We start from the raw sequence: 12,000 nt of genomic DNA, 5'->3' as shown, positions 1-12,000 counted from the left end.
TCAAAACTGTTGTTCATTTGTCTGTTGATGTATCTGTGTACATCTGTATGTGTATGGGGGGCAGGCATTTGTATTGAGTTACAAGTCAACACAGGTAACATTATTTGGGTTCCATCTATATCTTGCTTTTGTTTTATTTTGTTTTGTTTTGTTTTGTCTTGTTTTGTTTTGTTTTTGACAGGGTCTCTCACTGACCTGAAGCTTGCCCAGTAGGGGAGGCTGGCTTAATAGCAAGCTCCAAAGACCTTCCTGTCTCTGCCACCCAGCACCGGGATTACAAACTTGTACCATCATTCTCAGCTTCTCTACATCGTTTCCTGGGATCGAAGTCACATGGTTGTGCAAACACTGAACTGTCTCCCCAACTCACTCAACACTTTTTCACCCCTCTGTTTACTTTTATTCGGACGGGAGAAATTCTCTTATGTTTTCAAGTTAGCTCCTAAATTGATTCAGCTGTCACTTGATGCCCTAACCTATGTATTAGAGAGATTGAGTCCAGCAGGAGGAATACAGAAATGATATGGTGTTGGTGATGAACCACAAAATAAAGAGAAAGACAGATGAAAGGAGAATTATCAACTAATATTAGGGATGGGGCAGTGGGACAGAGCTCAAGAAAAGAGACAGCATGTGGTTTCCTAAGTAGTTTCTAGAGACTGGGTGTGGTGGAGGCAAAGAAGTTTCAGAACTCGGAGTATAGCAGCAGGGCAAAGATTGGCAATGTGTGAGGCAAAGCAGAGGCTAGGAAAGGAAAAACAACCTGGGAGGGGATGTTTTCCAGGTTGAAGGAGTTGAAAGAGCAAGGAGAAGAATGACACGGAGCCTCCCACACTGGAGAAAGGAGAGGGGCCCCTGTGGGGAAAACTGGTGTATGTGATAGAAAGGAGAGGGCAAGACCAGGGTTGTGAGTGGGCCGTACATTCAGGGTATGCCCTGAGAGCAGTTGACTTACAACTGCTCTTCAACTTTTGCCTGTATGTAACTCTGGCTGACCAAGCTGCTCCCCCAAGCCCATGCCCCCCCCCAAAAGTGAACTCTAAGTCCTACAGATAGCACTGGACATCATTGGCAACACATGAGCCAGCAGAGAGGATACCAAATATTGAGGAAAGCAACTAAGAGTATATGTCTTTAATCCCAGCACTGGAGGCAGAGACGGGCCAGTCCGAGACTTGGAGGCCAGCTGGGTTTGCATAGCTAGCAAGGGCTACAATAGTGAGATGCTGTCTCGGAACAAGCAAACGGATGATGAGGACAGATGCACAAAAATACTTCAAGTGCCATATGAGTGGTATAAATACAGTGATAAGAGCAATGATAATGATTGGAGCCAATGGTAAAAGGGATTCAGAGAAGAGGGGTCCTTAAACAGTGCTCAGGAAAAGAACAGCCAGCACCGCACCGGCCTTTCCGCCGAGGGCGCTGATGACTCAAAGGGACTCAGTATTCATAACATCTTCCCCCACAGCTTTGGGCATGTGGAATTAATTTATATAATTGGTGTTTGCATGTTGCTATCCCGCCCCCAGGGGGCGTATGTCTAATGGGAAGTTTCTGTTCTTTGGGGCAAATCTATCTTTCCCAACATCCTTAACTCTAATAGGCTGCATGGCTCGCTCTGAGCAAGGCCCTCAGCAGTCATGCCATCGCTTTCCAAATCTTTAACATGTATTTCACAAAGCGCATGTGCAAATCACCAACAGTGTCCACCATAATACACACTCTAGAAAGCACTAAGTATCATTGTGTCTAGAAACAAGAGCTTACTGGAGATTCTGTCACAGAGGCCTTAGACCACACCCACACAAAGGTACACGGAGTTCATCTGGTTCACATAGTCAGTTCCTGGTCAGTCAGGGATACCAACATGGGTTGGAGGGGGGCGGGGGGGGGCAGAGAGAGAGAGAGAGAGAGAGAGAGAGAGAGAGAGAGAGAGAGAGAGAGAGGAGGAAGAAGAAGAAGAAGAAGATGACGACAAGAGAGAAAGGGACAGGGAGGGTAGAGAAGGAAGGAAGGAAGGAAGGAAGGAAGGAAGGAAGGAAGGAAGGAAGGAAGGAAGGGGGAAAGAGGAGAGAGAGGGCACAGAGGATGAGAAGGAAGAGAGGGAGGGAGGGAGGGAGGTAAAGAGGAAGGAAGGAAGGAAGGAAGAAGGAAGGGAGAGAGAAAGAAAGAAAGAGAGAAAGAAAGAAAGAAAGAAAGAAAGAAAGAAAGAAAGAAAGAAAGAAAGAAAGAAGAGGGGGTAGAGAAGGGGAGGAAAACGCAGAGGAGGGGGAGGGGAGGAGAGGAGAGGAGAGGGGAGAGGAATGGAGAAGAGAGGATCCAAGAATATAAAAGAAAAAAAAATTACATGGCATTGGTAGAAGTTGCATTTGGATAAGCAGACAAATCATGGAGGAGTGTCTGCATGGATGAATCTTGGTGTGCTGGGGTCCACAGAAGGACATTCAGTATTTCTGGTACCTAATCTACCATGTCTCATGGCACAATGCCAAAATACTTTAATATCAGGGCACACATAAAAGATGGCCAGGACATAAATGGATATGGCTGGTCGTATGAGAAGGAGGTCACCCCTTCTTGCTGCCAAATAAGCAAGGAAGAAGTTCTGGATTGCAAAGCTCTGAGGATCTCTCAGTGGTGGTTAAGGAACTGGGGTCTGAGGCATGGAGACAGAGGATCAGGGACCCACAGCCAACTGTCCTAGAGGCAGGGAGAAGAAGCCCAGCTCTGTGCCATGCTAGGGAAGGGAAGGCTGAGCTATGTCATGACCCCACCACTGACCTTTACCACCACTCATGGGCATATGGGACCACACGCATCTAAGTCCAAACCCAGTTGCACAAAGGTAGGAAGCAAAAGCCAACAGCTGATAATAAGGTACTGTGTGGCTAGGCTAAGATATTATATCGTCAGAGGGAGAGAAAGCAGTCTAGGATAGCTTCACGGCTGTTTCCCAGTTAAGAGTCGGATATCCTATCCCCAAACCTAAAGACCAAAGCACAAGGGAGTTGAAGCACCCCAGAACTGTGGTGGTCCCTTGAGAAGAGGGGCCATGTTCTAAAGGCTGGGACTGTTGCAAAGTTAAAGACAGGGATATCTGTCCTAGAGGAAAGTCAGAAGGAAACCAAAGAAACAGCTTCTCAAAACGTTTGGGTCACTTCATGTTATTTCCGCATGAGGCCAACTGACGGCCCTCCTCTGCTTGGTATCATCTCCAAATTAGGGACACGCAATTCCAGATCACAGGAACAAAAATAACCCTTCCTCCAACCTCGCCTCCACATTCCAGTCCCCAGTCACTTCCCTAAAGGTTAAAATAAACAACTGAAGAAAAACTTTCAAATTACTTTAATGACTCTGAACTAACTTTGCCAATTCATCGGCTTAGACCTTAGAACTCCCTGACGGAGTGGATCCACACAATACGGCATCCTGAAGCACGCTGGACAACTCGCGTTGTCATGGTGCCCGAACATGAGCCTTTGTGCTTAGGAACAGAAACACATGCGGCTCCCTGGCAAACTCAAGGATTCGTTAGGAGAGGTTTCCCAAACTACGTGTGCCAAACATACGTTTACTCTAACACGTGTTTCCTACTCCCCACCCCAGGAGAGACGCAGCTTGGCCAGCAAGGATGATTTTTTTTCCCCCTGCAATACAATAGGTTTTTGGCACATTGGAACATGGATTTTTATCACAAACTTGTTAAAGTGGGGGAAATGAGAGTGCTCCTTCAGAGCCTTCCTATAGGCAGGGAAATGGGGAAATACATGTAACACGGGGCATGGGGAAAGAGGTAGACAGTGAGAGGTGGTTAGGGTCAAAGATCTGGAAGCTCTTGGAAACCTACTTTTAGGCTGATGAGATGGCTCAGCGGGTAAGAGCACTCACTGTTCTTCCAGAGGGCCTGAGTTCAAATCCCAGCAACCACACAGTGGCTTACAACCACCAATAATGAGATCTGACACCCTCTTCTAGTACGTCTGACAACAGCAACAGTGTACTTAAGTATAATAAGAAATAAATCTTTGGGCTAGAACAAGTGGGGTTGATTGGAGCAAGCGGGTAGGCGGGGGCAACCAGAGTGAGCCGGGTTGACTGGATTGAGCATCGGTCCAAAAATTCAATTCCTAACAACTACATAAAGGCTCACAACCATCTGTACTGATACAGTGTACTCATATACATAAAATAAATAAATAAATCTTAAAAAAAAAAAAGGAAATTTGTTTCCAATGGAAGGGAACCAAAAAACAGTAGTGAGTGTACTCCTTACACAGCAGGCAAAAAATAGTTACTTTATTGGCATGATCCCATTTAACCACCATGACCTTTTGAAATTGGTACTACTATCAATGTTTTTTCATTGATGAAACAAATCTAAATAATAGTGATATAGTATAATACGAGAGCCTGTTTTTTGTTTGTTTGCTGGCTTGCTTGCTTGGAGTGTTTGTTTGTTTATTCTCCTGCCTCAGCAGGCCTAGAACCAGAGATACAGAATTGTGGGGGACCTACCCACATTGACTTCTGTGTACCATGTGTGAGAACCCTGGTCCCTGCCATCGGAGAACAGGTACACATAGCATGAAGCGACGAAGCCAGCAAATGCCACAGAGACACAGCTTTTTCCCCTACTGATGCTATAGATATATATACAGACCACAGATGCTCGCTGGCATTGCCTCATCTGCCTTCCCAGGATGCCTCTAGTCAACTGTGCATACTCAAAACCTAGACATCAAATTCTCCAATTCAGCAACCCCTAATTCAGAATTCTGGGGCTGAATTAACTGCTAACCTAAGCAAGCCCCTGCCTTTACTTCATTACAGAAACTCACACAGAAAAGGTGGAAAGACACCATCATTTCCTACAAATTCCAAACTCTTGATGTCAAAGTAACTGCACCAGTGAATCCCAATGGTACTACTGAGAAATTCTTGACCATGAAAATGAACTGAAGTTTCATTTCCTGTACAGAAACAGCATGAGGTTTATTACTAGTAGGAAATAAATGTAAAATTCTAATAAAAATGTACAAAATATGACATATTTTTATGCTCATAGTTCACTTGAGGATCACACTGCTCCAAGAGAACTATCTGGTCATCAATTTTTATAATAGACTCAGAAACTCAAAGGATATATAATTATAATAACCTTCTTAATGCGAGATGTTCATATATTTAAATGAGGTACATTTTACACACAATAATTTCAAAAAATATATGTTATTTTAATGACAGTTCCTAAAGGTGGTAAGAAAGTGAAATAGGTACATTGCACCCTGGGGTGAAGGAAATACTGTAAATTAGGACAACCCTTATGGAAAGCAATTTGGCACTGTGTGCCAAGCCATTAAAACATCCATATTCTGACCTATTAAGTCTTCTTCTTTTAAGATGAGTAATTAAATTCCCCAAGTGAAAAGTTTCATGCACAAAAATGTCTACTATGGGCCTCACATGGGAGACACGGGATGTCTAACAATCATATGATCATTTAAAACGAGAGTTAAGAGTCACATAGAAGAAAGATGGTAACTGTTTCAACAGCGTGGTCATGGGGAAGGGAACAGGAAATGTTAATGTAGGAGTGCGATAGGAAGACACCATTTCTCCTACTGTTCATTCTTCTCACTTTTCCTGTCTGGGACTAGTAGTAGTTCAAATAAAACAGGTTTTCAAGAAGCATTAATTAGTTTCAAATCTGAGTTTAGACTAGACAAACTAATCTGTGGTTGTGTGTGTGTGTGTGTGTGTGTGTGTGTGTATTCATAGGCGATGAGGGAGCAGGGAAAGAGAACAGATCAGCTTAGTCACTGTCAGAAAGTTTAAGACTTACTTTAAAATAAGAGACACGATACCCTTATCTCCCCTTTAAAAAAAAAAAAAAAATTCTAAACCACATCATAGAACAGAAGCTCAACCCACGGCATCTTAGGAAATAGCTAGACGCCTAAACCATGATGCAAAGAAGAGACCAATAAATCACAAAAAACAACCAAAACATTCTCCCATCCACGGTTGGTTGGTTTTTTTTTCCCCCCTCTCCCAAAAATAACCTTAATCACAGGATCTAAGCAAGCAAACTAACATTTTGTTTGGCTGAATTTTAAGCAGATGACTCTAACTTCAAACTGACTACTATTAATCACACTTGATCTTTCAAGCCATTTGGGTTGACGCCTGTGACACCAACACAGGGCACATCTGTGACACATTCTTACAAAGCCCACAGCACATGTTCCAGTCTAGCAGCCTGCTTGGCTCTGGGCTGCACCCCCAAACCTAGAAACTCGCTCCCACACTGGTCTACGGATACCAGCTTCCTCTTCATAGAGGAGACTCCATTGCATGGCTTCTGTGGGCACTGATCCTGTAAATGCTCTTGTCAGGATAATCCAAGCAGAGTCGGATTTTCCCCTCAGCTCTCAGGCAGGCGCGAATGACTGGGGTGAGGAAATGAAGTCCCTGTGCAATCTCAGGCAAAGTTCAGAACTTTATAAACCAGCTAGGCAATCCCTCTGTCGAAAACCGGTCTCAGGCGCCTCCATGGCACCAATTGAAAGGCGGTGGATTGAGAAACAATTACCAGAAGATGTTCGCGGCTCCATAAAAAACGAACTGTCAAGTTCATGGACAACTAGCCTGAAACACTTGCCATGACGCCCATAGAGGGTGTGTTCAAAGCAGACACACTGAAGTCACAGGGAACCCTTACATGAAGACATACCAACTTCAGCTATTGAAGCCGTATCAAACTACGAACTCCATTTCCTCCCGAGAGTCTCTCCTTTTACTATTAATTAATTTATTATGTATACAGCGTTCTGCCTGCATGTATGCCTGCAGGCCAGAAGAGGGCACCAGATCTCATTGTAGATGGATGTGAGCCACCATGAGGTTGCTGGGAATTGAGCTCAGGACCTCTTGGGAGGAGCAGCGAGTGCTTTCAACCACTGAGCCATCTCTCCTGCCTCCCCAGAACCTCTTAATCTCTGGCCCTGTTAGTCACAAAGATTATAATTACACTACAAATTTCAGTCCTTGGAAAAAAACAATCACAGATGTTAGATTTTATGTCTTCTTTCTAGAAGACTTCAGATCTGGGATTCCAGGGGTTCCCAGGCTTTTCAAAATGGCTCTTGATAAATGATCAAAAATTTAAGCATCATTTTCTTCTCTTTTCACGGGGTAGTTTTAGAGCTATATTTTCTAGATATATGAAGTTCATCAAGTTAGTTCAAGGAATTCTGCTATGGAACTCACTCTGGGTTCTTAGTGTCTGCCGAAGCTGACAGAATAAGAATTGGTGTTCTCTAAATCAATGCAAAGCTTCATTATGTGAGGTCCTACCTCATGGATAGACATGAGAGAGAGCTAGCTTCAGGTGGCACAGGTTTAAAAAAAAGTGACAAACAGTCTACACCTTTAATCCTAGTACCTGCAGGTAGAGAGTCAGATCTCTGTGAGTTCCAGGCTAGTGTGACCTACAAAATGAGTCCCTGCATCCAAAGAAAAAGTAAGGGAGGAGATAGTGAGGGAGGGAGGGGAGGGGGGGGGTAACAAATGCTTTCCTTTTGGCTAAGACAACACCATTTCATAAAATCACTCAACAGATCAATAAGAGCTACTTAGCCATGGTCCTTGAATTTAAATTTGACCCATTCAAAAAGTACTGAATGCCTTCCAAATGTGTAAACAGACTTTTTTTCAGTAATCCAGTAAGAAGAAAAGAATTCTTCTGCAACTGCAGGATGCTTCCATAAGATTCCTCTTAAGTTAAATCTAGCTTATCGAGGAACAAAGAGGGAAGGCCAGTAAGAAGAACGCTAGAACAGGGAGAGAAATAAGGAGCAAGAAACCCAAACAAAAACTGAGAGAAAAAAATAGTTCTTCAGTTGTCATTTCCTCTCATGCATTTCGAACAGAATGCCATTACGCACTTAACCCACCGTAAGTCGCGCAAGTATAATCTGATTCGGGGAACGATGCAGCTTCCGGAATCCCCCGTGCCTTTTGACCGTGCAGCATTAAGAAACCGTGGACGAAAAAAACCATCAGGCACTTACCATTGCTCACCATCCGCCTGGCCACTTCCCACAGAACAAGGCCAAAGGCCCAAATATCGACCCTCTTATAAGAATCAAAGCAATCCACTTGGATGGTTTCATCGAGCACTTCCGGAGCCATGTAGCGCTTGGTCCCCACACGGGGGTTGTTTCCCACATCAAGCTGGTTTGTGCTCTGGGAATGCATGACTGCCAGGCCTAAAGGGAAAAAGACAACAGGGTGTTTAGTTACTACTGCCTTTCTCCTACAGGGCAGTTGATGGAATTTAAAACAACCCCGATCCAAAGCGCCCTCTGGTGGTATGTGCGACACTGACAGTACGCCTTGACTGTCCAGAATATCCCCAGGATTGCTTGGGACTTTGGGAGTGAGAGCAGGAACAAGGACTAATTTCAGGCAGATTGTGAGGCTATAGGGTTAATATATGAGGCTCTACAAGATAAAGGCTTTATGAGGCCATGTTTGAAGCACATGAAACAACAGGCACACACACATTACATGTGAACTCTCAAAGTCCATCACTTCTCCCACTTGTCTCCTAGCACAATTGTTTGGGAGCGTGAGCCCAAAAACCTGAGCAATTTACTGTTCCAAAAAAAAGGCAAGCTAGGATAGGTTCTGCTGCATCCCCAAAGGGACAGTCAGAGCAATCAGACTGTCTGAACCCATGGGCCTTCCCCTGGAATCATGGGAACAGACAGCAGTAGGCTGAACCCTGACTTGGAGAACAGATCTGTTAAATGGTTCCAAAGCACTTAAAACCATGGCTCATTTCTGAATTCCTCAGCCAATTAGAGAGACCTGCCATTTCCCCACTAACCACCGGGGGGGAGGGGGGGACAGATTTGTGCACGGCTTACTTGAGGATGGAATTATTTATTGATGCATAAATAGACCATCTTAGAATGATTGCGGTAACACTCAATATAATGAGAAGTGCCAAACAGGACCGTGCCCCTGCAAACTGTGCAATCCAAAGGCGCCTTGGAAATCCCTCCAGCTTATCTGTAGTGAATGAATTCTCCAGACCGGAGTTTTGAACACATGACCAGAGAGCACACGACATCCCAACCTTGAGCACCTTGAGCAGAGTTTTAGCAACTGCCTTCATCTAAGACAGGCTGTTTCCTCTTTCTCTGATTTGGCTGTTGTGAACATTTTCCAAACCATATACTAGCTCCTCTGCCATCTCTAGAACTACACTCCAAACATCAGGATGCGGTAAAGATGCAGCTGAGACAGACACAGTCATGGCACCTGTCTATGGTTTTGGGGCTAGTCAATTAAAAGTAGGACAGAGTGATTGCATGCATCTTTAAAATGAGGGCACAAAAGAAGAACGAAAGTTTACTGATTGCTTTCTTCTTTGGCTCATTCATTATGCTAAGAGGCCAGTAAACAGCCCTGTGGAGAGGCAGGCATGCAGGGCACTGAAGCTTGCTGCAAAGGACCATGAGATCTACCACACTGGAACCGGCTGCTTTGGTGACAACCAAGGCTTCCAATGACTAAGGCCCTGACCAATAGCTTATCAGTGTGCACCTGCAATCCTAGCACTTGGAAGGCAGAGGCAGGAGAGTTTCTACAAGCTTTAAGACCACTGAGTTCCAAGTCCACTAGGCCTAAATAGTGAGACAATATTTCAAAACAAACAAACAAAAAACACTTTAAGATGCTAGGTGCTCAGTTTTACAGAGGATCCCTTACAATAAAGAAAAATGCAATTTATAAACCTTGACTGAATTATTACTTGGGAAAGCAAAAGAAAAAATAATTGATAATTATGGTAGCACACACTTTAGTATTGTACCACTCAAGGGCTGAGGTCTAAGCTAGTCTGGGTTACATTGTAAGACTTCAAGGATTTTTAGATGAGATTAAACTGTGGTTTTGGAAAAGATATACTTTGATATGGGGGGAAACGTTTTGAGATATTTAGTAATAAACTATTATAATGTCTCTCACACATTCCAAAACTAGTAAAATTACACAACCATAGAAGGACAAGATGACAAACTTTTCAAATTTCAAATCTAGAAGCCATTATAATATTTCTTCAAACCTTTTATGTGATGTTTTCTTTTCTATGCAAGCAAATTTTTATTTTTAATTTTTTTATATTTTTATTTTTAAATGAAAAAAATTAATTAAAAATGTATGCTTAAATGTTTTATAACAAAATGTTAGAAATATCAACCAGATATGGTCCTTTTAGCAGCCCTGATAACAGACCACTGTTCCTAATGGGTGATACTGAATTTCTACGTAAACCATGAAGAGTTATAGGTGACTTTAAGCTGTAAAGGGGCTGTGTCATAACAACATTACTAGTCTCCCATAGTGAGTAGGTAGCACCAATTTGTATAGCAACTAATGTATCTAATTGGAAGGCTTCATGGCTAAGAAATGTGGCCAAATCATTAACTAGCTGGACTTCCCAGCAAAATCCCCCATCTCCCTCCCTCCTCATTGAGTCCCATAAACCACAGCCAAGATTTGCCCTATTGCACTGTAACGGCAGCCCATACCTGAGTCCTTTCATCTGAGATCGTTCTAGCACTGCCCAAATCCTATCATAACCCTGTGAGGTGGGGCATGGCTGTTGCTGACTTAAGTGAGTAACTATTATGTAACTATATTATTATGAAGGCACCAGTAATGTAGATGTTCAGAGCACAGCATTAAGCACTAGAGCCCTCCTTGGCTAAGACCTTTTGACTGCTGAACAGAGTGTAAATAATGTCAGTCCTTGAGCCAGGTAAACACATAAGTTAAAAAAAACACACAAAACGAAGTGTAAATGGCAGAATTCACACACAGATCACCCTGACTCTAAGAGCCATGACAGAGGTTGTACGAGTTTGCTTCATCACAACTCAAACAGCCTCACAAAGCTTTGGGAGCAGGCTCTCACCCTTGCAAAACACTATAAAGTAATTCTTCTACATGCAAGCAAGGATTCAAAAGTGCCTCAAAGGAAATGCATCTTTCTAATATGTCAAATTCTCTGTCTTAAAAACCAAACAAAAATAAATTAATCTCTTTATACAATTAAAGCTAGGTCTCTCTAAACCTTTGAGGGAGGGGAGTTCTCACCAGTCAATTAAAATGAATAAGCAACATCATTCGGTTCTTATCAGTACAATTATGCAGCCAAAATTCTAGGGCTTTGGGGTAGGTTTTATTTTGCAGAATTGCTACTATCCGTGAAGATTTTCTTATGTGTGGAACAACTGAGGCTCCATCAGCAGACCCGAAACCTTGGAGAGTGGTAGGGGTCCAACTCGTCAAAGGGTGAGTTATCTCACGGACTACTGTCCCCAGTTGATAACTCTGCTTTGGCTATAGAAAAAGGATGCCTTCATGAACAATTTATTTTTAAGACAAACCATTTCATGAAATACTTAGTCTTGCACTTACTTTCAAGTAAAAGTTTGTGAAATCTGGAAGCAACCATATTCGTTGCTGCTAAGGGTGGGTCAGGTCCTGAGCTAATGAGCTTACTCTAAAGTTTACAGAGACTGGGATTCATAGCTTTTGTTCAAAACTCTGAAAATACAAGGTTTGGGTGTTTCATGATGTTTAAATTGTACCTGAAAGGGGGAAAAGGAATGAACACATAAGGCACATTACTTAATGTTATATTATCTTGAATGTTGAGGTTGTCAGAGAGAAGAATTCTTTTGTCTGCAACTTGCTTTGAAACGCTCACAGATGAACAGGAACTTATAGGTGGGTAGACCAACATGCGGTAAAGATTGAAAGAACCGTAAAACGTTAGTGGGGAGACGACGCAGGCGGTACACACACAACTGCTGATTATAATGACACTCGGCCTTCCTGAATGTTTGAAATTTTCAGCGTGACATGTTAGCAGGAGAAATAGATGCAATCGGCTAAACACTGGAGTACAACATTCCT

At 43.0% G+C, this 12,000-nt stretch overlaps 1 protein-coding gene across 5 annotated transcripts in view; it reads right to left on the bottom strand.

The window, feature by feature from the left end:
- The window catches only part of Acvr1 (activin A receptor type 1), a 129,467-nt gene that overhangs the window by 4,964 nt on the left and 112,503 nt on the right, over window positions 1-12,000 (bottom strand). For all 5 annotated transcript variants that reach the window (XM_021149833.3, XM_021149842.2, XM_085834902.1 and 2 more), the window contains one exon: window positions 8,079-8,276. In XM_021149833.3, the coding sequence (XP_021005492.1) occupies window positions 8,079-8,276 (198 nt within the window). The remainder of the gene's footprint in view (window positions 1-8,078; window positions 8,277-12,000) is intronic.

The sequence above is a fragment of the Mus caroli genome, unplaced genomic scaffold, assembly GCF_978045245.1.
Source record: "Mus caroli unplaced genomic scaffold, Mus_caroli_1 scaffold_2, whole genome shotgun sequence".
NCBI classification, from domain to species: Eukaryota; Metazoa; Chordata; class Mammalia; order Rodentia; family Muridae; genus Mus; species Mus caroli.
Note: the sequence above shows the minus strand (reverse complement) of the source record. Positions and strands in the feature narration are given on the sequence as shown.